At 53.9% G+C, this 26,263-nt stretch overlaps 1 protein-coding gene across 2 annotated transcripts in view; it reads right to left on the bottom strand.

The window, feature by feature from the left end:
• Abcb9 (ATP binding cassette subfamily B member 9) overlaps positions 1-26,263 on the bottom strand; it is a 37,324-nt gene that overhangs the window by 10,566 nt on the left and 495 nt on the right. The window contains exons 2-11 of one of the 2 annotated variants that reach the window (XM_036171910.1): positions 20,525-21,197; positions 14,243-14,357; positions 13,663-13,793; positions 12,555-12,760; positions 10,896-11,093; positions 9,761-9,889; positions 7,936-8,124; positions 6,821-6,994; positions 2,010-2,169; positions 768-904 (exon numbers count right to left, since the gene is read on the bottom strand). In XM_036171910.1, coding sequence (XP_036027803.1) covers positions 768-904; positions 2,010-2,169; positions 6,821-6,994; positions 7,936-8,124; positions 9,761-9,889; positions 10,896-11,093; positions 12,555-12,760; positions 13,663-13,793; positions 14,243-14,357; positions 20,525-21,113 — 2,028 coding nt within the window. In that variant the 5' untranslated portion in view covers positions 21,114-21,197. The remainder of the gene's footprint in view (positions 1-767; positions 905-2,009; positions 2,170-6,820; positions 6,995-7,935; positions 8,125-9,760; positions 9,890-10,895; positions 11,094-12,554; positions 12,761-13,662; positions 13,794-14,242; positions 14,358-20,524; positions 21,198-26,263) is intronic. The other variant, XM_036171911.1, reaches the window with a different exon arrangement.

Genomic DNA, 26,263 nt, shown 5'->3' with positions numbered 1-26,263 from the left:
CAGACAGGAAATAAGACTTGTGACCACTTCCCTGGAACTGCCTCTGATGGTTTCCACCAACGGATTTGAAAAGTGTCTTGATCTGTGACCTTTTTTGTTTTAGTGTTACTATAAAACGCCATGAAACTGGAACCTGCTTCCATGCTGGATCATAGAGCGGGGAGCCCCTGAGTCTGTCTGTGTTCCTGGGCCCCAGCCACTTCTTTGGATTCAGAATAAACTATGTATTATCCCACTGAGGTGACAGCTATGTTATACCACTGAAAGCTAGGCTTAGAAGGGAAGAGCAGCCAGGAATGGTGGTGCACACCTCTAATCCCAGAACTCTCTGAGTTCAAGGCCAGCCTGGTCTACAGAGTGAGTTCCAGGACAGCCAGGGTGGCATAGAGAAACCCTGTCTTGCAAAACCATGGGGGGGAGGGACCAAAAAACAAAAAATGGGAAGAGCAGTTTAAAGCCATGTTGTAAGTTGCAGGGTGGGACATTTGTGCAAGGCCTTGGGGTTTGAGCCCTGCGCTGCCAAACAAAAGCCATGAAAGGTAGAGGGGAGGGAGGGAGGGAAGGAACGCGGAAATACATCGCAGGGTGGTGCTTCCGATCAGATCCTCTGGCCTGACACTGGGGTTTTATTTTGTCTCTGCTTACAGCTGGGCCCAAAGTGTCCATGCCCAGAATTCCCTGCTTCCCTTTCAGGTCCTGGGAGAACCAGCTCTCAGCCTGGCCCCCTGCCACGACCTCCCTCCAGCAGCCCTGTAACCTCTGCTTACCAGGTATTCACTCTCTGCATCCAGAGCACTAGTGGCTTCGTCCAGGATGAGCACAGGTGGGTTCCGCACTAGGGCCCGAGCCATGGCCACCCGCTGCTTCTGGCCACCTGACAGCTGGGCTCCTTTCTCCCCAGTCTCTGCACGGAGGAGGTAGCACAGGGTGAGTTGTTAGGAGGCTTCTGTCACCTGGGCACCAGCTGTGCAGACATTTCTGAGGGTCCCCAGCTGGGACCACCCACAGAGGGCCCCTCAGGACGAGATGCCACACATCCCTGCATGCCCACACCCACGTGCACCAGATAGATGCCTGAAAGTATGACAGTGCCCTGCGCTATTCAAGTGGCTGACATGGAACAGTCTTCTAGAATGCGCACTAGGTAATTCCGCTGTGATGTGCTGCCCTGACACACTGCTGCATAGAGACTGAGTGTCACAGTGTGCAAGCCTGCTTCAAGGAATGTCCCTACAGGTCAGGTCTCCCTCACAGAGGACCAGAGGCAGGTGTTGAGTGTGATTGATAGCATTACCAGGACAAGTATTAATAAAAACAACTCAAATGTCTGTCAATAGGAAACTGAGCCAGTCAATCAGTATAAAGGCCCACACCTAGGCAGGAAAGAAGGGGTGAGGCGGGACGGGGTGGGCTGGGACAGGTCCTTGCACCAATATGAAAGGTCACTACTTGTGCCAAGGACAAAAGCCAGGCACATAATTAAAGGGCTTAGCTTTGTCTAGAAAAGGGCAGAATAAAGACATAAAAGACTGGGTGTGATGGTGTGCTGGACGGTTGTAATTCCTGCACTCTGGGAAACTGGGGTAATACGGACTCAAGGCCGGCCTGGGCTACACAGTAAGACCATGTCAGAAAATCCAAGAAAAGGCTGGAAGATGTTGTAGCAGGTCAAGGAACTTGCTGCACAGCTGGACAGTGAGTTCGATCCCGGGACCCACGGTGGAAGGAGAGGACTGACTCCTGCAAGTTGTCCTTCACACAAAATCAATCTTTAAGTGGCCCTAGCAACATCACACACGTGCACGTGCACACACAGTTGGTAAATCTGCAGTCTCCCTGCACCACCGTGCCCAGCTATTTGTTTAAGAAAAAAAAAAAAAAATGGTGGCGCACGCGTAACTGCCATGCTCGTGTGTCTGTGACGTGAAGTCCACGTTGATGGAGGAAAATGAAATGATGGGGCCCGGGTGGTCGGCAGTCCCTAAGTCGGAGTCCCATCATGGTGGTACCTGTGCTGTACCCATCCTGCAGCTCCATGATGAAGCCGTGGGCGTTGGCCTTCTGTGCAGCCTCCACCACCATCTCGAAGGGCACGGTGGGCAGGCCATAGGCAATGTTGTCTGTGATGGAGCGGGCGAACAGCACGGGCTCCTGGCTCACCAGAGAGATCTGGGGGGGGAGGGGAGAACAAGCTGGCTAGGAGGGTCTGGCCGCGAAGCCACCAGCTGTCACTGGCAGCCCGCCCCCTACCCCCAGCTGACGCCAGCCAGGAGTCTCTGGTCGGTCCGAAACCTGATCTACATGCTGGCTGCACTCAGCTGCCTCTTCCTTCCCAGTGGGGGCCTCTGTACCCCGACCCTCCTAGACCTCAGGCCTCCCAGAACGACAGCCTGGAGCCAGCAGATCTTGTTGCTCTGAGCTAGGCCAAGTCCCCTGACTACAGAGAAGGGGGAGGGACACAGCTCTGTGACTTTGCCAGGTGCAGGGAGGGGGAGGGGAGGGCAGAGACCACAGACCACCTCCCTGGCAGTCGTCCTTCTTCTACACACACACACCCTTTTTTTTTGGGGGGGGGGCAAGGTCTTACTCTGGCATCCAGGCTAGCCTAGAACTCAATATGTAGCTCAGGCAGGCCTTGAAATCCTGAGAGCCCTACTGTCTGAGCCTCTGGAGAGCTGTGATCAGTGTCCAGCATCCACAGCAGACTCTCCTCTCCCTTCTAGGGGAGCAGTTCAAAGACAGTGTGGCCTGTGATCTGGGTTAGGAATCTGATTCACAAAAAGAGCAGTAGGGGCTGCTGGGATGGCCCCAGGACCCACATAGAGGAGGAGAATCCACTTCTGCTACTTGTCCTGATCTCCACATGCATAGCATGACCATGTGTGCACCCTGCCCCCCAACACACACAACATAAACGCATGGTCATGTGTGCACCCCCCCAACATACAACATAAACAATAGGGAGCATATTGTAATATTGTGAAGCGAATGGCTGAGAACAACCTAGCTGCTCATAAGCTGGGGATTGGTTAAATAGACGATTGATGCCGTAATACATATTTTTTGTGTTTTTATTTTATTTGTGCCCTTAAATACTGACACCTTTCCATAAAGACAGGAAATAAACTGGCAAAGAATTCACTGAACAACCCTGAGCTAGAACTGGAAAGGTGAGATGGGGAACTCTCATGTCTTCATTATAAAATGCACTGAGGGCTGGGGGCGGGGTATCTCAGTGGTTAACGAGCTGGCTGCACAGACTGCAGGACCCAAGTCCAGATCCCCAAACCCATACTGGTGCTGGGTGGACACGAAGGCCTCCCTCTAACTCCAGCTTCAGAAGGCAGAGGCCTGATCCCAAGAGCTGGCTAGTGACACCAGCAGCATCCATGAGCTCAGGGTTTGACTGAGAGATTCTGCCTCAAATTATGAGGTCAAAGAGTGAGCTAGGGTGATTCTAGGAATCCACATGCACCCTCACACGTGTGCATGCACATGTACACACATGTATGCCATACATACAAACATGCATACATACACAAACACACACACACGAATGAAAAAAGGAAAGAAATCACTACAATATGAGAAAAATCACTGAATCACGGCTGGAGGGTGGCACTTCGGTTCTGTGCTTTTGATAATTTAAAAATCGTCAAGTATGGAGACAGCACTCCCCAGAGGAAAGCCAGAGGATTAATAAGCATATAAATGGGGCTTGGTGTCTTTAGTCATCAGGAAGTGAGAAAGCCCACAAAACGCTTCCTCGGCACACTCACCACGCGGCAGAGCTGAGGGCTGCTACTGTCTGCGAAATCCGGAGCCACTCACTCCTGCAGCTGTGAGGGGCTGCAGCCAGTGTGTCACATCCTGGGACACCTCCCACCTGCCACCCAGCTCTGCTTACATGTTTAATGCAGGGAGACTTCCCGGCCTGTGGGGTCCCGCCACAGAGACTAGAGCTTGGCTCGCTTGCTCAGTGGTACATCACTTATGTAACATGATGCCCTGGGTTCCAGCCCTGTTAATGCACACATGTCCAATCGAGCACATTTGTTCACACGAGCATGTGCACACATCACACACACACACACACACACACACACACACACACACACACACCCTTACTGTGAAGGATTCTCCTGGACAGATGGTATTGTCTAGTACATAGTGTGAACGCCTGTTTATATGTCCGCACTGGATCAACTTTTTCCTTTTAATTTTTAAAAATTTATTTATAGTTTATGTATGAGTGCTCTGCATGTCAGAAGAGGGCACCAGATCCCACTACAGATGGTTGCAAGCCACCATGTGGGTGCTGGGAATTGAACTCAAGACCTCTGGAAGAGCAGTCAGTGCTCTTAACCTCTGAGCCATCTCTCCAGTCCCAATTTTTTCCTTCTTCTAAAGAAAATTTTAAATTACACTTACTTAGTGTGTATGTTCGTGTGTGGTATGTGTGCATGTGTGTGTGGTATGTGTGCACATGTGTGTGGTATGTGTGCATGTGTGTGTGATATGTATGTATGCATGTGTGTGTGGTCTATGCGCATGTGTGTGTGTGTGATATGTATGTGGTATGTGTGTGTGGTATGTGTGCATGTGTGTGTGGTATGTATGTGGTATGTGTGTGTGTATATGTGCATGTGTGTGTGATATGTATGTGGTATGTGTGTGTGGTAGGTGTGCATGTGTGTGTGGTATGTATGTGTGCATGTGTGTGTGGTATGTATGTGTTATGTGTGTGTGGTATATGTGCATGTGTGTGTGATATGTATGTGGTATGTATGTGGTATGTGTGTGTGGTATGTGTGCATGTGTGTGTGGTATGTATGTGGTATGTGTGTGTGTATATGTGCATGTGTGTGTGATATGTATGTGGTATGTGTGTGTGGTACGTGTGCATGTGTGTAGAGCTCAAGACTGATGTCAAGAGTCTTCCTTTATTGCTCTCCACCTCATGCACTGAGGTAGCAGCTCTCCATTGAACCCTGAGCCTGCCCATGGGGCTAGTCTCAATAGCTGGCTTGTTCTGGGGATCCTCTGCCATGTGAGGCTGGAATTACAGGCAGGCTGCCACATCCACTCAACATTTATAGCTTCTGGGGACTCAAACTCTGCTCCTCACACTTGTACAGTAAGAACTTTTTGTTGTTGTTTTGAGACAGGGTCTCTCTGTGTAGCTCTGGCCATCCTGGGACTCCCTTTATAGACCAGGCTGGCCTTGAACTCACAGAGCTCCACCTGCCTCTGCCTCCCGAGTGCTGGGATTAAAGGCGTGTGCCACCACTCCTGGCTTCCTCATCCCTTTTATTTGAAAAGCAAAACAGTGATCCAAGTCATCTAGCATGACATGTGGGCAGCCCCCCACCCCACTCTGATCCATTGCTACTCTTGTGATGGCTCGAAAAAATAAAGTAAGCCGGGCAGTGAGTTCGAGCCCAGCCTGGTCTACAAAGTTAGTTCCAGGACAGCCACGACTACACAGAGAAACCCTGTCTCAAAAAACAATCAATCAATCAATAAAAAATAACAATAAAAAAATAAAGAAAGAAAGTAAAACTGAAATGACCCAAACTCCCTCTGGAGTGGGAAGTGTGGACAGATGGACAGACAGCCATTCTAGCAGTGACTATCAGCACTGAAAAATGCAGCGCAGCTCCCCGTGACTCAGGTGGAAGGGCAGACACAAGACAGGCCCTCGGCCTCCTCAGGGGATGGGACCCAGATGCATCAGATCCAGAACTCCCACTGCCCCTGTCTCTTCTCTAAACACTTGCATAGAGCCCACACGGCATAGCCTGTGCTCAGTCCCCTCTAGGCCCCTATGACCCCCAAGCACAATGTCCGTACTAGGTAAAAAGTGTGCTACACTGCTTAGTGAATAAATAAGAGCAAGAAAAAAAGTCAGTCTGGGTGTGGTGAGCCTGAGGCAGGAGGACTGCCAAGAGTTTGAAGCTATCCTGGGCTACATAGAAAGACCCTTTCTCAAAAAGCCAAAAGAGGGGCTGGTAATGCTTAGCAGGCAAAGGTGCTTGCTGCCAAGTCTGGTGCCCTGAGTTCCATCTCCAGCACCCACATGGTGGAGGCAGAGAGAGAATCGACTCCTGGAAGTTGTCTCAACTCTGCATGGCACACATGAACATACAGAAACGTTAAAAACAAACAAAAAACCCAAAAAGCCATCTTACACAGGGAAGAGAGGCCATGGTCTTGAAAGCAACTATGATAAAATTCATTCTATCATTAAAAAAAAAAAAAGACATGTGAGTCGTATCGGGAGCAACAGAGACAAAGGTGAACATGGCCAAGATAGTCCTTTCCTTTCCTTTTCTTTTCTTTTTTTGAGCTGAGGATCGAACCCAGGGCCTTGCGCTTGCTAGGCAAGCGCTCTACCACTGAGCTAAATCCCCGACTCTTTTCTTTTTTTAGATATTCCATACGAAGGACCCACTACATCAAACAAGAAGGAGGCTGGCCTGTTCATGCCCAGCACTTCAGTGCACGGCTGTCTGCACCTGCAGATGAGGAGCAGGAACAGGAGGGACCTTGTGCACTTTGACGCTGCCTGGAGGGAGCTCAAGCCCGGTGAGGCAGAGCCATGCAGTCTGGGAATGTCCGGAGGCGGTAAAATGAATGCCAATCAAGGACATGGCTGTCACGTGGGTCAGGTGAGGCTTTACCCCTAGGGGAGGAGAGGGGGGCATGGTGGCTTGTGGAGTGCCAGAACCTTCTACGTGGTGAGATCACCCTTCTCTATGCCTGTGTCATGGCTCATGAGGAAGGGAAGGGAGAGGACAGGGCATGTGGCACTACTCACCACGCGGTGCAGGTACTTGTGGTCGTAGGCGCCGATGGGCTTGCCGTCCAGGAGCACGCGGCCTGCCTGCAGCGGGTAGAAGTTCTCTAGGATGTTCACACAGGAGCTCTTCCCGCTGCCAGAGGGTCCCACCAGGGCTGTCACCTTGCCTGGGGACAGGCTGAAGGACACATTCTGTGGGGACACGAGATGGTCAGGTCTCACAGGCGGGAGGGCATCCCCCCCTCACCATGCCCTCTGCCTCAGCTGGTGCTGCTGGCCAGCACCCGAATGGTCCTTCCTAGGACACCAGGCCTTGGGGGGCGGAGGTGGTCTTTTTTTTTTCCTGAGATACTGGGGATTGAACCCAGAGCCTTAGGCATGCTAACCAAAGGCTCAGCCACTGAGCTACATCCCCGTACTGGGGCCCAGGGCCGTCTATAACTTACTATGTAGCTCAGGCCAGGCTTGAACTAGTGACAATCCTCCTGCTGCAGACTCCCAGAAGGTGGAATTATATAGCTCAGCTCTCCTTTCACTAACTGGCCTGGCACTCACTGCTCTGCAGCCCAGAGGACCCTTGAACTTGTGATCCTCCTGCCCTGGGCTGCTTCAGTAGCTGGAGTGATTTACAGTCTCCCTTGTCCAGAGTGTGTTCTGCAGAGAGCCACCTGTTCGGCTCCCACTTCCTGGACAGGTCTTGCTCAAAGGTCACCTTGGAGGAGCAGCCCCGCTTGGCTGTGATTACCTCTCCCCTCAGCAGAACCCGGATCCATTACCTTGCCAGTACTTCTGAAGGGGTGTGCCATGCAAATTAAGTATCCTGTTTCCATGACTGCAGCCCTTCTCCAGTCCACCACTCAGGCTTCAGTTAAGTGACTAAAGAAGCCCCGCCTCCCCAACACACACACACACACACACACACACACACACACACACACACACACACTCCTCTTTTGGCTGTGGGGAGGGAAGCCCACTAGGCAGGCACTCTACTGGAGCCCTGTCCAGCCCTCTCTACAGCTCTTCCTGGTTTAGTTAAGGGTCCTCAATGGAGCCCAGGGCCTGGCCTTACTCTCCTGGCCACACAACCACGACGTGGGGAGGATGGTTCTGGCAGACCTTCCGGCTCTTACCTGTAGGACCTGCGTGTGGGGCCGAGTGCGGTAGGTGAAGGATACATTCTCAAAGTCCACCCGGCCCTCTAGGTGGTCAGGGGCCAAGTTCCCATCATGCACCATGGTTGGCTGCCGATCAATGAACTCGAACACCTTCTCCGCGGCCCCCACTCCCTGCATCAGGCCACTGTAGACGGAGCCCACGGACTGCAAGAAAGACACACACCCTGGTCCCACTGACAGCCCGTTCCTGACACCCACCAGTGGTGGGGCGCGTGGGGAGTCACGGGACAGAGCTGCAGCTCTGGGGATGATGCAGGGGGTCTCCAGGTGCCATCTGCAGTGCAGCGGTGAGCACGAAGAAACAAAGGAGGTAGAAGAAAGCAATACCCTGTGTCTGAGCATTCTGAGCCAGGGCCCAGGGTTAGTCCTGCTGACACCGCCACCCTGCAGGGATGCTGTACACCCTGCGGAGTGTGCGTGTGGTAAGCATGGCCGAGTAGGAATCAAGCCTTCTCTTTCTTTCTCTCTTTTTGAAGTCAGGGTCTATGTATGCCTGGCTGTCCTGGAACTCGCTATGGAGCCCAGGCTGGCCTCTGCTTCCCAAGTGCTGGTATTAAAGGCATGTGCCAGCCTGGCAATTGTTTTTCCAGGGCCTCAAGTATGTGGTTGAAGATGATCCCTTGAGGCAGGATTTTACAATCTGACCAGGCTGTCCTGAAACTCACAGAGATCTACCTGTCTCTGCTGCTGGGATTAAAGGTGCGCCCCACCATGTCAAGGCGTCAGGGAGGGAAAGAAAATCCACGAAGGGATAGTCATGGTGTGGCCAGCCTGGGCTCCCCACCTCTGGTGATAGCAAAGAGTCTCTGAGATACCCCAGGTGCAGTGCTGGGGACTGAGTGGATGCCCAAGCTGCCAGCTATGGATGCCCTGCTCTGCCTCCCACTCAAGGCCAAGGCCCCAGGACCAACCTCCTGCTTCCACCTCTGCAAGGCTGCGTTGGAGGCCTGCACCAGCAAGCCTCCTTGATTCAGTGCTGGGGGTGGAACCCAGGCTCACGCATGCTCAGCAAGCACTCTTCTACCAAGGGAGCCACATCCTCAGCCCTAATTTAATTTTTAAATGGGTCTTAATGAATACTCTATACATTCTCTCTGGCTACAAACATGCCCAATATAAACATGCACCACAACAGTAGCCCTCTTCACTGAGTGCTTTTAAGCAATGAGGTAGCTTCTCTTAGAGGCACAGAGAATGCAAGTATTTTGCCCACCTCACACAGCAAGAAGAGGGCGGCAGAGTCTGAGCAGAAGATGCCTGCCTGCCTCTTGGGTTCAGCCCCTCAGATGCTGTAATAGTGTCCACCTTGGCTGGGCGGTGGTGGCGCACACCTTTAATCCCAGCACTCGGGAGGCAGAGCCAGGCGGATCTCTGTGAGTTTGAGACCAGCCTGGTCTACAAAGAGAGATCCAGGACAGGCACCAAAACTACACAGAGAAACCCTGTCTCGAAAAACAAAAAAATAGTGTCCACCTTGGGGACACAAGTTAACACCAATAGCACCCAGTTGCCGTGAAGACAGTGTGGGCACAGGGCACACACTCGATATGCTGGTGTGTTCCAACAGTGAAGTCATTTGTCCCAGTCCAGAGCTTGTTTCTCTGGCTTTGTTATCCCAGAAGCATCCTATTTGGACTGCTGAGATGGGTCTGAAACGCAATCTTGCATGGACCCGATATAAATCCAACCTGTCTCACCTGCACACACACACCCCCCTGCCCCTCCCCTGGCTCACTGCACACCCTCCCTCCTCCTACCCCCCCCCCCCGCTGCCCCTCACCTCCATGCAGTCTCCCAGGACAAACTCGTAGATGATGAAGGCGATGAGGTTGCCGCTGCTCATCTGCCCCGAGATGACAAGGTGGCCCCCGTAGTAGAGGATGCTGACCTGGACCACCAGGAGCGTGAGCTGCATAGAGGGAGCGGGGCTTGGGTTATGTTCCCAGGCCTCAGCCAGCCCAGGGCCCTGCCCTCTACTCCTCCGTCCCCCACCCTGTGAGTGGGACTAAGGGAACAGGAGAGTAGCTTCTCTTGGAACTCAAGTCACTGGGCTTGGTGACAAGTGTCTTTTCCCACTGAGCCATCTCGCAGGGTGCTGGAAGGCAGCCGGAAACTTCACTGCCCCGTCTGTCACTCACCCCCCCCCTCCCCAGCAGCCCCTACAAAGGCCCCTAGCTGGAGCAGGCTGTGGGCTTGGCAGCCGAACAAGGCTTTCTTTATAAGGCCCTGGCTGGCACACGGCACCCTCAAGTTCCTCTGCTGGGCTAGGCTGGGCTGTTAGCCTTCATGGCAAAGCGCATGGATCAGAGAGGTTTGTGCACCAACTAAGGTCACACAGCAGCCAGGCAGAGCAGGACAGTGCAGACTTTTGGTTCCCTTAACTAGGCTCCTGCCGAAGGGCGGTGTCTTGGGGACCTCCTGCTACGGTCTTTGGGGGAGGGAGGACAGAGAGATGAGACAACCCACAACCACGACAGAAAGAGCTCCGCTGTGGAAGAGCTGGCAGAGGCTGGGCAGCTGGCTTGTCCCGTCTCTTGTGCTTGGCTGGCGTTTTTAGGGGGCAGTGTCTCAGGTAGTGGCACATGAATAGTCCCTGCCTACTGGCTCCCCTGTCCCCTCCAGCTACTTCCTCCCCTGAAACTGCACCTCACTGGCCCCACCACATCCAGGCCAACCTAGCTCCCACCTCCTGGGCTATTGGGACCGAGACAAACCAAGTTCTGTAGAGAGGGGCTGAGTCCTAGTTTGGGCCATAGCTAGTGTGGGGGAAGCAAGCTCCTACCCGCCCTGCCACCTCACACAGATGACACCTCACATGCCTTGACATCCACACATGGAGACCCGAACTATTGCCCAGGCAAGGGTTGCCCATGTGGATGCCCATCCCCTCACTCCTGGCATCGGACCACACATACCCCGCTGCCCCAGACGTAGAACATGTAGGCCGCTGCCTCCTTCCTGTTCAGCTTGTACACCTGCTGCAGCTTGCGGAGGAACACTTCTGCCTCCTCCTCTTCATTGGCAAAGCTGCGCACCGTCTTCATGGCACTGATGGTCTCCTCCGCCGTGGTGCTGGCTCTGGCCAGGGCGCTCTGGACCTCCTTGGAGAGCCTCTGTGGACAGGAATGGGCAGGACAGCCTCACTACCCTCCTGGACCCACCTCCATCCCACTCTGCCCAACCCCATTTCCTTCTGACAGGACAGACTCAAGAGAAAGGACTCCAGTGGAGCTCTTGGGGTACAGTTACATGGATTGGGGGGTTTTGCCTGCATGAATGTATGTCTGTGTGAGGATGCCAGATCCCCTGGAACTGGAGTTACAGATAGTTGTGAGCTGCCATGTGGGTGCTAGGAATTGAACCCGGGTCCTTTGGAAGATGCTCTTAACTGCTGAGCCATCTCTCCAGCCTCTGGGTGATTCTCAGGTTATCCACAGTGCCTAAAGGAGACTACTGACTACAGTTTGGGGTAAATCTTCCAGAAAAGGAACTTCCACATCTGGTCCTGCGCTGGCATAAGAACAGTAGGCCCTGGGCATTGTTCAGGTTGTACACAACACAAGAAACACCAAGTACTAAGGGGCAGTTTATTATCAGCATAAACTAGGTGAGGGTGTGAGATCCTACACATGCATGCTGTGGAACACCACAGGCTGGGGAATCTGCTCACACAGTAAGCAGAGGCAGCTGGAGGGGAAGCCGCTCTGCTTTGGTCTGCTCCACATTAACACCACAGCTGCCTAAGTAGGCCAAGCCTGAGGTGGGCAGAGACAGAGGCCAGCAAGACTGCAGGAAGGTGGGGGCAGGGAAGGGAACAGGAAATGTGTTTACATGGCAGAGAGTCCCAGAGCTGGGAACAGAGACCCACCTAGGTGGCTAGGAGCTCCTGCTCTTGAGTCTCCTCCCCAAGGGTGCCCGAGCCTGTCAAGGGGCCCAGACCTGCATGTCTGAACTCAGCTCTGAGGCTCCCGAAAATCCAGGAGGCCAGGGAGAGTGAGCCCAGTTAGCAGGCAGTGGTTGAGACTGCCTTATACTAGATCACAAGCCAGGCCCAAGTCACCACCCAACCCTCTTGAAACCCAGAGCCAACCTCTGCCTTATCACCTAGTTACTTCCCATCACCTACCCAGCAGCCACCTAGTGGTTTCTCAGACACACAGGCACATTCCTACCACAGAGCCTTGGTGTGTGCTGTGTGCCCTCTACTCAGAACACACAGCCCTGAGGCAGGGTCCACTTTCCTGTGGATGGCCACCCCAACGCTCACAGCTGTCTGGGCTCTGCTCTGTAGTGGCAGTCCCAGGTGTAAGTGCTGGGATTACAGGTGTGAGCCACCATGCCTGGCTGACACCACTGCTATTACCATGACCCGAGGCCAATTGTCATGTGACATGAGCCTCGAAGGCAGGGCCTACTTCACTGCTTCCCAGTGCCTGACACAGTAGGTGCTTGGGTAATAGCCAATGATCAAATGAAGAAATGAGTGAACACACACTGCCTTTGAAGAGCCCCCTGGAGCCCCTAAGGCTCTGGAAGCAGACACAGGTACTGCCCCGGGACTGGATGGCGCCTACCTTGTAGTACTTGCCATAGATGTTGGACACCATCATGATGATGGGGAAGCCCATGAAGGTGACCAGGGAAAGCTGCCAGGAGAGGCTGAACATGAAGACCACCACGCCCGTGACCTTGACTGTGTTCCTCAAGAAGATGTTGATGTTCTGGGAGACCAGGTCGCTGACCATGGTGGTGTCAGAGGTGAGGCGGGAGATGAGGTCCCCTGGAACACAGGCAGCTCAGCCCTCTGTGGCAAGGGTGCCCAGAGCTGCCAGGGTAGGCACAGGGGACACTAAGGGGCTTCTCAGATGGAGAGTGTGGGTCAGATCCTTCCCACCATGCCTTCTGAGAACGATGGGGGACACTTTTGGAAAGCCAGGGAGCCAGTCCCAGACCCATTTTTTTTTTCTTGGTTTTGAGGCCAAGTCTCAAGTAGCCCAGGCTGGCCTTGTCAGGGTCACAGGTGTGTGCCACCACACAGGGTTGCAACATCTTTCCTGCCCACGGAGTGGAAACAGCAACTGAGTGTCAGCTGGGGAAGGGCCCGCTTGGTACCACACACTCACCACAGCTAGATTTCAAACTTATTTCCGCCAGCACTCACCGGCAAGAGTGACCCCCCCCCCCCAACCTTGGAACTAGCCACCTGAGCTTGGAGAGGAACCCAAAGCAGGTGTCTCACACCATGTGGGGTACTGGGCCAGGAGCCTGGCAAGAACCATCAGGGGTGGTTACTACAGGGGGAACAGGCCCTGAGGGGGAGGGTGGGCAGGGGCTGGGCTGGGCCAGTGCTTGGGACCATGGTGACTCTGTTCCTCTCCCTGCCTGGGCTCCTCCCATCCCAGTGCACAGGAACCGGGCCTCTGCAGTCCAGAGTCCTCTCACACAGCACTGGCCCCTGGGGTTTTCACAAGGCAGTGAGAGGCCTTGCCCACTGCAGAGACCTCAAGTGGCCTGGCCAGGATCCCGTGGTGGCCACAGCTCACCCTAAAACCTCACCAGGCAGCTTTAGCACCCCAGGGCTCCACCCTGAACTGGCCCACAGGAAGGGCTGGCAGGGCTACTGTTGGGCCCCACAAGAAGCTAGCTCACCCCGGACACCCAGCGTCCCCTGGAGGGACCAACCTGTGCGGTTCTCGTCAAAGAAGCTGGTCTCCTGCGACACCAGTGAGCGGAAAAGACAGTTCCGGAGGCGAATGTTCAGTCTGGCAAACACGAGGGTGAAAATTCCGCCCCGAATACCTGCGGCCAATGAGCTGATTGCAGATGAGAGACGGTATAGCCGGTGTCCTTCCGGCAGGCAGCAGCCACCACCCACTGACCCCCCAAGGGAGAGAGGACAGGCTGCTCTGTAGGGATGGTGTAGGGGTCTAGACCCCCTCCCTCCCCAGAATGTCCCTCAGCAAGGGTGAGGGACTCAGCACTATCGGCCAGACCCTTCTAGAACAGTGAAGGAAGCTAGCCCTTTGGGCTGCATATTTACAAACCAACCAGGGAGGGAGGGAGTAGGGATATCCTCAGGTGCTGGAGCCACCTTCAGAGACAAGAGAGTGTGGATCTAAGATGTGGCCCGACCAAAGGGTTCAAAGCCCGTTTGAGAGGTTGCCACGGTGCTGGGCTGCTGCTGGGCTGCTCCTGCACCCTCCTGCACCCTCCTGCCCGCCCGCCCTCCTGTAGCTGTGCTGTGGATGGGTTGGGTGGCTACCTGCCAATGGCCAGCAGGCAAACAACAATAACGGCCGTGCTGAACTGGTCCATGCTTTTCTGGATCACAATGCTGTCAATGGCCCGGCCTGTGTAGTAGGGCAGGAAGGTCTCACCTGGGGGAGACAGGGCAGACTCAGGGGGGGCCCACAGGTTGTTCCACCAGTGCCCGCTTGTCCCTGCAGTGGTTAATCTCGAAGGGACTGAATCACCATGGAAACAAACCTCTGGGCATGGCTGTGAGGGAGTTTCTAGACAGGGTTAACTGAGGTGGGCTCCAGTATTCCATTGGCTGGGCTCCCTGACTGAATAAAACGGAGAGAAGCAGCTAGCTGAGCACCAGTGTTCATCTCTGCTTCCAGGCTGTGGATGTCATGTGACCAGCAGCCCCATATGCCTGCACCATGACTTCCCCACCATGATGAACTGTACTCCCAACTGTGAGCCAAGTTCAACCCACAGCCGAAAACGAACACACCTCCCTTCTGGGGAAACACTGTGACACATCTCCATGGCCTGGGCCGACGTCAATGGCACCTGGGCTGACATCGAGCACATGAAGCCACCTCATCCCCTGCAGAGTAGGGCCTGTCACAGGGCCTGCCGTCACCCATTCCACACAGGCCACACAGCTCATCATCAGCTGAGGATGCCAAAGGTGACTTCATTGATCTGGGTGTAGAGTCCACCTTTTAGAACCAGGAAGACCTTGCTGTTCTGGCTCCAGGCTCTGCTGGTCTCACCCCTCTGAGAGGTGGAGCTCTGTAGCTGGCAGGGTGATTGCTCACCCACAGGCTCCCTGGATTTTCACCCCGTTGACTCAGTTGGTCACAGAGCAAGGAAGGAGAGTGGCTGGGATTCAACCCAGGTTTGTACATGTTAAAGATCATGGATGTAAGAGGGGGTTTGGAGGTGCGCTTCACTTGGAAGCTGGGATGAGCCTTTCAAAACTGCCCTTCCTTCCCTGCCGTTGTCCAGGGGGACACAGCTCCTCTTCTCCAAGGGCACAGCCACACTCATCTTTGATGCAGACAGCAACTCTCATGACCAAACCTGGCAGCACCTTTGATTTTTAGCACTGGGCATGCCCTGGCCCTGACCACCCCAGCCCCCCAAGCTCCCAGGCTGTTGGATTAATGGTAGTTCAGGAGAGCTGAAACACCTGCCTCCCAAGAATCTGGAATGCCCTCTCACAAATATGGTTGGTGCAGATGCATGGCCAGGTTGGGTCCCTGACTCCTCTGGGTGTCCTCACGACAGCTCTGCACAGGCTGAGCTGGGCTTGAGGCTGGACACAAGGTAAGTTCTTACAGAGCTGCATGCACGCTGGCCTTCCTGGGGCTCTGGTGCCCTCTGCTGGATGTACAGCAGAAGCCTCGAGGCGGCTAAAGAGCTCTATCTAGCCTGATGGGGTCTCCTGCCACAGCTGGATTTGAACTGAGCTGCTGCTCTGCCTCAGGTTACCCTCGGGGGGAAAAAAACGCTAGTGAGCTCCGATGATGATGAGCTGTGTGGTTGTGGGTGCTGGGGTTATACTGCAAACCCTTCTGAGAAATCTGTAAGCATCACGGACACTCCAAATCCTCCACTGGGCTTCCGAGGTATTTTCCAAATCTAACTGCTGCTGCTGCCTCAGCAGGTCCCACCCTGCTCCAAGTCACCCATCTTGCCTGGACTGTCTCAGGGGCTGCTCCCCACCTCTGAATTCACTCAGATCTTGAATTCACTCAACATGGTCTGTTTACTTCCAACTCACCCAGGTCAAGAGCCAAGGTCCTCGCAATGGCTCGTGGCAACCTGTGCAGGAAGGCACAGGACTCCTGCTTTCTCACTCTGCTCCAGCCTCGTTAACAACCAGGCACCTTCTGTTTCATGACCTGCGCACACTGACCCCTCTGCCTAGAACACATCTTACCTCAGACATCTGTTCCTCATCTCCTCCAAGTCCCAAATGTCACCCGGTGTTCTTATGGCTTTGGTATTTTTGTTCTTGCTATTTGTGGAAATGACTTCTCTCTACAGAGGAGGTGACTGGAGCTCACAGCAGTTACATTGCTCATTGCTTGCCCACATTTCTATACAGCTGAGATGCCAAGAAACTCAATGAAAGAATCCTGCTTTACAGTGCTTGGGAGCTGAGGCAGGAGGATTAGAAGTTGAGAATCAGCCTCAGTGATATAAGACCCTGTCTCAAATAGCAAAAATAAGCAGGTATGGTAGAGCACATGCCTAGAATCTCCACTTGGGAGGTGGAAGCAGAGAGGTCAGGAGTTCAAGGCCAGCCTGGGTCACATGAGGTCCTGTCTGAAAATAACAAAAACCCAAGAGCTAATGAGTTGGGAGAGTGCTTGTCCTGCAAGCATGAGAATCTGAGCTCAGACCCTGGCACCCACATAAACAGCTGAGCTTGGTGGCATACGCCTGTAACTCCAGCGCAGGAGAGGCAGAGATAGGCTGATCCCAGCTCACCGGCCCAGCTGGATCAGTGAGCTCCAGGTTCAGTGAGAAACCCTGCCTCAAAAGGTGAGGTGGAGAGCAATTGAGGAAGACAGCTAACACCGATTTCTGACTTCCGTGTGTACCACACAGGTGTACCACACTGGAAAGCAAACAGAAAAGAATCCTGGGCTGGTGAGCTGGCTCAGTGCGCAAAGCTCTTGCCACCAAGCCTGATAACCTGAGTTTGATCCCGGGGCCTACATGGTGGGAGGAGAGGACTGACTCTGAAGTGGTCCTCTGAGCTCCACTCACAGGGCATGGCATGTGCTCAACCAGCCCCCTGCCCCAAATAAATGAATGAATGAATGAATGATAGATAGATAAATAGATAGATAGATAGATAGATTAAAATGTGATAAAAAAAAAAGTAGGCTGGAGAGGTGGCTCAGGGGTTAAGAGCATTGGCTGCTCTTCCAGAGGTCCTGGGTTCAATTCCCACCACCCACAGGGCAGCTCACAACTGTCTGTAACTACTACTTCTTTTTGTTTGTTTGTTTGTTTTGAGCTGAGGATCAAACCCAGGGCCTCTACCAAACCTCTACCACTGAGCTAAATCCTCAACCATCTGTAACTTCTGTTCCAGGGCAACTGACACCCTCACAGCAGACACACATGCAGATGAAACACCAGTATACATAAAATAAAATAAAAAAAACTTGGGTGGTGGTGGCGCACACCTTTAGTCCCAGCACTCAGGAGGCAGAGGCAAGCAGATCTCTGTGAGTTCGAGGTCAGCCTGGTCTACAGAGCAAGTTCTAGGACAGGCACCAAAACTACACAGAGAAACCTTGTCTCAAAAAACAAACAACAATTAACAACAAAAAAAGTTGGTAGGTCATGTTGCATGCCTTTAATCCCAGCACTAGGGAGGCAGAGGCAGGCGGATCTATGAGTTCGAGGCTAGTGTGATCTTCAGAATTAGTTCCAGGACAGCCAGAGTGAGAGAGAGAAACCCTGTCTTGAAACAACTCCCCTCCCCTGCTGAAAGGAATCTTTCCAGGACAGCCAGGGCTATGCAAAGAGACCCTGACTCAGAAAACAAAATTTTGAAAAGAATTTTGATGAAGAGACAGGGTTGATGCCTGGGGTGGTAGCACATGCCTTTAATCTCAGCACTCTGGAGGCAGAGGCAGGTAGATCTCTATCTATGTGAGTTCAAGGCCAGCCTGGTCTACAGAGAATTCTAGGACAGCCATGGTTATACAGTGAGAATCTGTCTTGAAAAGATAAAACAGAGAGGTGGCGGGTGTACACTGAAACACGTCCCCACTTGGTGGCTGGTGGCTTTTCTGAGTTTAGGTCATGAGGGGACTGAATAGGGTTGGCACAGATGAACGCTGTGAACTGAAGACAGACTCCTGTTCCTGGCGCCTCACATTTTCTGCACCTATGCCATGTGCCCTGCTTGTCCCACTTAGCTCTTATAGGTACCTCATCTCATTGCAGGATGAGAAACTGAGGCTTGACTTGCCCAGACCCAGTACTGCTGGGGCCTGACTCAGAGCAAGCCCTTGGCCTGATGTAACCCTGAAGGCTGCCAGAACTCAGTGGCACTGGAGGACAGCTGTACCCCCTGGGTATGCCACAGCAAGCCACAGGTCCACCGTAGACATAGGGACAAAGCGACATCTGGTGCCAGCGATCAGGACCTGGGATGAGTCAGAAGTGGTAATATCACCAACACAGTGGCTGAAGTGTACACAAAGGGGCTGTCTGAGCAGGCCCCAGGCTTTGACGCAAGTGCCGGAGAAGGGTGAACTGGACAGGGGCAGCCTGACACTCAGTCACTCAAGGTCAGTGTGCTCCCCACGTGCTAGGATTTGTCTGGGGCATTTTATCTCCTTAGCTCACTGACCCACTCCCTGTCCCCCAACACCATGGGACTGTATGGTTTGAATTTTACATCCCCTCAAACGCTTGTATGATGGAGGATCGTCCCCACTGGGGGAACACGGTGTAATCTTTAGGAGGCCAGGCCTAGTCTGTGGGTGTGTGTCCTCTTCACCTCTCCCTCTCCCTCCCCTTCATCTGTCTCTCTCTTCCTGGCCACCATGAGGTGATGGTGCTCCACTACACTCTTGCCGGGATATTCTGCCTCACTGTATATAGGCCCCAAGCCCAGCGAGCAAGACAACCATAGCTGGAACCTGACTCCATGAACCAAACTAACCTTTCTTCCTTTCCACCTGTGGCCTGGGAATTTGTCACAGCAACACACAGCTGGTTAATACGGGGACTGTAACCCCTACTTTACAGACACAGAAATCGATATGCAGAGAGGCTGAGCACCTGCCTAATGTCCTGCAGACACTAAGGGGAAGAAATTGAGAGGGGGGTGGGGTGGGAGATTTGAGCTTGGAGGAGGAGGAGAAAAGCATCTGCCAGCTCAGGTTCACGGGCATTCTTTGAGAATACTCTGGCTTTGTTACTGCCCCCAGGGTCTGTCCCTGTGAATTCCTGGGCACCTACTGTCATGTGCCGAGCCCTGTGCTCACCATTCCCCAGAAGAGGGAAGTAAGGTTCAGAAAGCTTGAGAGATTGACCCCAGGTCCCACAGCTCAGGGAGATCCCAGGCCCTGCCAATGGGAGGAGCCACGGAGTCTGACCCTTACAATCCCACCCTCCTGCCCACGCTCTGGGAGAAAGCACCAGACAGTCCACTTTCTAATCAAGACACTCTCACCCTTCAGCTCCATCCAGTCACAGGAGGCAAGTTCCTACGACAGGAGACAGATGGAAAAAAGAAATCTATGCTACAGCCGCCACTCAGTGGAATTCTATGCAGCTGAAGAAAATAACGAAGTCCTATTGGGGGATGTCTAGAAGCCATTAGTGGGAAAAACAAAAACACCCAACCAAAGAGAGTAGTGCAGCCCGCATGCTGGGAGCGATGTTGGGAAACACTGAAAACATCAGAAAGAGAGGACCAGGGCTTGCGGAGATGCTCCCCATGTGCCAAAGCTGGCCAAGGCAGCATACAGTAATAATAACAACAACAATAATAATAACAATAATAATAATATCCCACTGCTGGGGAGGCGGAGACAGGAGGATCCCTGGAGTGTCGCCAGCTCCTCTAGCCAGTCAGTGAACTCCAGGTTCAGTGAGGGACGCTGTTACTGAGGCTGATACTCTATGTCCACACAAGAACACATACACATGCATATAGGCACGGGACGGGGAATCAACGGGTCTCCCGCCCACATGGAAGTCTCTATAACCTCTGTGGTTAACCACGGGCAGGACAACGAAGGCAATCGGGCAGAATTAGATTAGCACACACAGCACAGTTTCTGCCTTTCCATAGCTTCGCTTCTTTGGTTATTGGGTTTGTTTTTGAGACAGTTTTTCTCTGTGCAGGTAGCCCTGGTTGTCCTGGAACTCACTCTGTAGTCCAGGCTGGCCTCGAACTCACAGAGATCCACCTGCCTCCGCCTCCTATGAGTGCTGGGATTAAAGGCGTGCGCCACCACCGCCCAGCTGTTTTGTTTTGTTGTTTGTTTGGTTTTTGTTTTGTTTTCTTTTCTTTGTATTTTTGAGATTGGGTCCTGCTATTTCCCCAGGCTGGCCACAAACTCTCAACAATCCTCCTGCCTCAGCCTCTCAGAGGCTGAGATGACAAGGTAGGACCCCATACCCATTCTTTCCAGGGCTCGGGGAGATGTGAATCACTAAAGTAAATAGCTACACGTTTGGGGGGGGGGGGGAAGAGGTTGCTGAGCAGCCTGAGCTCCGTCCTTGGAGACCCAGGCCCAGGGTGGGCAGGACCCAGGACCCCACTTACCCAGGGCTGCTACAATGAGGAAGAAGGAGGCAGCCACTAGGAAGGCCACATCAGGCTTGGTGTAGGACAGCAGCTTCTGCAGTGTGGCCCCTGATGCCTGCTCCGCAGGGGCCCCGTGCTCCCCGTGGAAGCCTTCGGTCCCGGGCTCCAGGGCCTCGGCATCCGGCCGCACAGTAGCTAGCAGCCCCCACAACAGAAAGGAGGCGACCAGCGAGATGTAGGTCCACACGAAGAGCGCCCAGAACCACGGGTCCCGAATGGGCCTGCGCACCTCGGAGAAGAGTAGCAGTTTGGCCATGGCATAGATGCCCACGAAGAGGCACACGAGGGAGATGACGAGCCACGAGGCCCGCAGGCGCCTTGGCCCTAGAGCGCTGTTCTTGGCCACGCCGATGGTAGCCCCCAGCAGCAGGCAGCTGCGATACAGGCAGGCGGCCCAGAGGTCCAGCACCGAGTCGAAGATGTTAAAGTGTCGGATGTCCTCCAGCAGGCTGCGGTCCAGGTGGCTGAAGGCATAGATGGCCGTGGTCACACCAACGTCCATGCTCACGAAGGCCAGGGTCACTACCACCGCCTTCCACAGCCGCATCCTGCTGGCCGGTCGCAGGCGGGGGATGGGGCAGGCTGTAGCTCACCGAGGCCAGGCCATCATGGACCGCTGGGCAGGCCACACCTGCGGGGAAACGCAAAGATCAGGGAGAGGGAGGGGTGTGGGTGTGCTCCTAGGGCCGTAGGAGCCAGGAGCCAGGAGCCAGTCTGACGACCAGTGATTCCCTGGAGTGCTGGAAGTTCTTCTCACGCAAAGAACGCTTGTTCAGCATCTGCTGCAGACCTACCTGGGTTCTTTGCGTTTGGGGTTTAGCAATGAGCACAAATTGAACCAGGGGTGGTGGCTCAGGCCCACAATCCCTATAAACTCCACTCCAGAAACGGAGGCAGGGAGACTGGACTGGGTGAATTTAAGGATAGCCTGGACTACAGCATCACACACCCTCATTTAAAGAGCAAAACAGAAGAGCAGGTCTAGGGACAGGGCTCAGTGGGTAAGCACCTGCTGTGGGAGTGTGGGGCCCTGAGTTAAAGGCCCTGGACCCACAAAGCCAGACACAGAGGCACTCTTCTGTGAGTCCCAGGATGGGGTGTGTGTGTGTGTGTGTGACAGGTGGTTCCCTGAGGCTTATTGACCAGCCAGGATCGATGAGCTGGTTCAGCGAAGAGACCCTGTCTCGGAACACAAGGTGGAGGGCTAGAGAAATAACTCACTATTTTTTAAATTGTTTTTTAAAAATATGTATTTATTCATATTTTATGTATATTGATATTTTGCCTGTGTGAGGGTGTTACAGACAGTTGTGAGCTGCCATGTGGGTGCTGGGGATTGAAACTGGGTCCTCTGGAAGAGCAGTCAGTGCTCTTAACCACTGAGCCATCTCTCCAGTCCTACAACTCACTATTAAAGCAGTTGTTAATGGTTGCTCTTGCAGAGGACCCAGCACCCACATCAGGTGGCTCACAACCACCTGTATCTCCAGCTCCATGGGGTCTTATCCCTTCTGGACTCCACAGGCTCCTGCATGCATGGAGTGCACATAAACTCATGCAGATATTAATAAAAATAATATTTTTTTCAAAAGGTAGACAGCAATGGAGGAAGACACTGGAAATTAACCTTGGAGGCGCGCGCGCACGCACACAGACACAGACACTCACACACACACACACACACACTACCACCACACCATACCACTACACTACCATCACCACACCACCACCACCACCATCACCAGACAACAAAGAGAAACACAAGAAAACAATGAAGATAAACCACAAAGATCCCCGCCCTATGAAAACGACCAGCCAGTCTAAGAGGGAGATTAAAAAGGGACTGAAGGGCTGGAGAGATGGTTCAGTGGTTAAGGACACTGGCTGCTCTTCCGGAGGACCAAGCTTTGATTTCCACCACCCACATAGTAACTCCATTTCCAGGGGCTCCAACATCCTCCTGTGGCCTCTGGAGACACTGAATGCACATGGTACACACACATACATGTAGGCCAAATACCCATACACATAGAAATAAATAAATCTTAAATAAAACAAAGAAGTGGCTGGTGCTGCATGATAATACAGCCTGTGACAGCAGAGGAAGAAGTGTAAACGGGGCGGTAACATCGGAGCAAGACCCAGAAGAGGCGAGGGAGCCAGGCTTGGTGGCTCAGGCTGGTAATTCTAGCTACTGGGAAGCTGAGGCAGGAGGGATAGCAAGTCCAGGGCCAGCCTGGGCAACTTGGTGAGACCCAGTGTCAACATTTAAAAGTGGAAAGAGAGTTAGGATCAAGTCAAGGGTAGAGTGCTTGCCTATGTGAGACCCTGGGTTCAACGTCTAGTGTACACACATACACACACATAGAAGGGAAGCGATCTGCCCCAAGGATATATGGTGGAAAGCATTTTGGACAGGTGGAACAGAAGGCCAGAGCCCCGAGGCAAGAGGGTGAAGGCAAGGGGGCCTCAGGCAGCAGGGTGGGGGTAATAAGGATCACCAGGAGGACTTTGTCACCACTGAGAGGGTGAAACTGAGTGGCTACCACAGTTTCGATCGTTCCGTTTGCACAAGGTGGTGGTGAAATTTGGTGTGTGAGCTTCAGGCCCGGCACGGCTGGCACACACTAATGGTTGCTGATAGCAGCTGCACACACTGTATCTCGACTCACCTTTCACTCTCAGGTTCCATGGCAAACCCAGAGACCTTTGTGTCGGCTTGCAAGTTTCCAGAGTGTTTACATCCAGCCTAGGCTGGCCCTCACTCCTAGCCTAGACCCCCTTGTCTTTTTCTGGATTTTGCTGTTCACGCCCCTGAGGCCTGAGAGGGCCCAGAACTTCAGGGACTCTAGGGTGTGGGTCTTGTGTTTGTTTAGGGTAGGTTTAGGACGGGCAGGGGGCGACTCCGAGCACTGCCTCCTGATCAGATCTTCCTGAGAGGGGGCAATGGTGTCCTGTCAGGCAAACAGACAATGCTCTGGGCCCTGTGTGGAGGTGGGGGCACTGAGTGACCGGAGAGCCAACCTGAGGGACACCTTTTCTCCATAGTTCTGGGGGCCACACCATGGGGACGGGCTTTGAGCTGTAGAGTGATCTAACCTTATACATGAGGTCACTTTCTCTCCATTTACAGCTGGGGAAACCGAGGCACGGGGAGACAGCCACCTGTTCCAGTCACTCAGTCAGCATGGGCCCAAAACAAGCCCCTGTTGTGAAGGACCCCAGCACCAGGGCCCTCCCGCTTGTGTGCACTGCCCGCCTGACATACAGCAGGTATCTAATAATTGCATGGTGTGCTTATTGGACGAGCCAAGGCCTCCGACACCTGCTTTCATGCCTTGCATTATCCTCAAGATGACTTTGGGAGGTCTGCACTGTCATCGTCTCCACGGAGCAGACTGAGAAAACGAGGCCCAGGGAAGTCAAGAATTTGCCCGAGATCACACAGCTGCCAGAGAGCAAAGCAGTAGCTTCCGAATACAACCGACAGGAATGCAATGTGTTCCTTTAAGAAGAACAGGCAACGTTGCTGGGGGCTCAGTCAGGAAGCAGAGGTGGCAGTTGAGCCGGCCTCCTGATAGGCACATGGGCAAGGCACTGCTCTAAGTGATTTACATACATTGATGCCATGAAATATGTTCTAATTTTAGTGTAGACACCTGAAGCACAGAGAGGTCAAGTGACCTGCCTCAGGTCACACAGCCAGGTAGAGCTCCAAAATCTGTGCTCCACGCCTCTCTACTGGACGCTGCTACGGGGTGTGTGTGTCTGAGATGCAGAGAGGGCATGGAGGGTGACGAGTCCCAAGCCTCCTATTTTTTTATTTTGTCATCCCAGCAATGCCAGGCCAAATTGAGCGTGTGTCGGAGCTATGGCTTGATTAGTTAGCATCTGCCTTTTCTAAGGGAGCCAGGGCCAAGTGGGGTCAGGGCAGAGAGAAGGGATGAGGCAGACAGGAACCCTTGCCCGGACCTTCCTCCATTCCTGCCGGGTTCGAGCTGCCAACGCAGCTCTTGGGCTCAGTCTGCTGCAATGCAGACGCCTCAGGGAGCGTGAGTGGGTGAGCTCTACTTGGAGCCCAAGAAGGGAAGCTCCTGGCCCGGCGCCACCCCAGGCTTCCTGCCAAGGCAGTGCTGGCTTCACCAGGCCTGCCAGGCACCCAGCTGCTGATTTCTTGGGGTGAGCACCAGGGGTCCATGGCCCCTAGAGGAAGAGGCCAGGAGTGAGACAGAAGACCAGCCAGAGATGGGCAGCTAGCCTGAAGCAGCCCAGGAGCTAGCTAGCACTCCCACCTCTGGCTGTCAGCCTCTGGAGATTCCTTCCTGACACCCCAACAGCCCGAGTAGCCAGCTGCCCACCTAGGAGCCCCATGTGCCCATGTCCACAGGGAAGAACATTCCGGATGTTAACCCCACGGGCTAGCTGAAGCACTTTGGCAGGTGGCAAAGATGAAGCCTGGGAAAGGAAGAAGGGGGAGGTTTATAGGAGTCTTCCAAGGCAAAGCACCCATGGTACCTAGGTACCCTGCTTCTCGGGAGCTGCATCCATCCACTCCAAGCTCCCGGGAGCAGAATCCAACTCAGGGCAGAGCAGGGTATATAACCCTGGGGTGGGGGGCGACGTGGCAGCTTACTCTGCTGTTAAATCATCTTTTACAGAGCAGAATGAGGTGGGGAAGAACCACAATCAGACTGTAATTGGAAACTGAGGACAGAGAGGCCGCTAGGGACCACATGCCTATCCTCCATTGGCCCGGACTCTGAGGACGCACAGCTAGGTAGAATTGGAGGGCAAACTGTGGGCACACAGGTGATGTGCATGGCCCAAGAGACAAGGGCAAGATGGTGGCCAGAGGCAGAGCAGGCCTTGCTCGGGAGCCAGTAGGGTCCCAGGAAGACAGGGCACTGTTGCCTTGACCCAAATGCCAAGACACGGCACAGGACTGGCAAGTGACCCCAGCCCCACTGGGCTGTGTTTTGTTTTGGTGCTGAGGGTAGAGAGAACTCAGGACCTTGCTCATGCTAGGCAAGCACTCTCCCACTGAGCTACATCCCAAGCATAGTGGATCTTGTAGAGAAGGCTTTTTCTTCCCAGTAGAGGAGATTACCTCCAGCTGTCAGTGTAGACGAGGGTAGTCAGGAACAGCCAGGAGAGAAGTAACTATCGTTACAATCATAATCGCTATCCCTCTTGGGTTTTCCCTGGTGCCTGTACCTCCCAGCTCTGCGACCCAATGCCCTGGGAGGCTCACAGTCACCAAGCCCATCACAGCTCCAGGGAAGCCCAGGCTTTACCCTCTGCTGGAGGAGGAGGAGGAGGAGGAGGAGGAGGAGGAGGAGGAGGAGGAGGAGGAGGAGGAGGAGAGGCGCTCCCAGTCTAATTAGGAACTGCAGGGAAAGGTCCTGCCTCAGGTGGCTCCCATTCACCCCTCACTCGGAAAGACTTGTCACTCCGAGGGCCCAGCCCCAGGGAGGCCCGTCGTCGCTGCTCCCGGGGTGGGTCCCACACGGCTCCATCCTTGCTGGACCCCACCACATCCCCACTGCTGTGGCTGGCGGGCACTCCGTCGGGCCGACGCCAGGTGGCCTCAGGGAACCTGGTGGCAAACCAAGGAGCTTCTGACACCTGTCCCCCACGCCATCTGCGGCAGGGGCACGGGGGCCACCCCTTCTCCAGGGGGTGGGGCGGAGGAGGGCA

This window comes from Onychomys torridus, chromosome 22 (assembly GCF_903995425.1).
Source record: "Onychomys torridus chromosome 22, mOncTor1.1, whole genome shotgun sequence".
NCBI lineage: Eukaryota > Metazoa > Chordata > Mammalia > Rodentia > Cricetidae > Onychomys > Onychomys torridus.
This window is presented reverse-complemented; position numbering and strand designations above follow the sequence as displayed.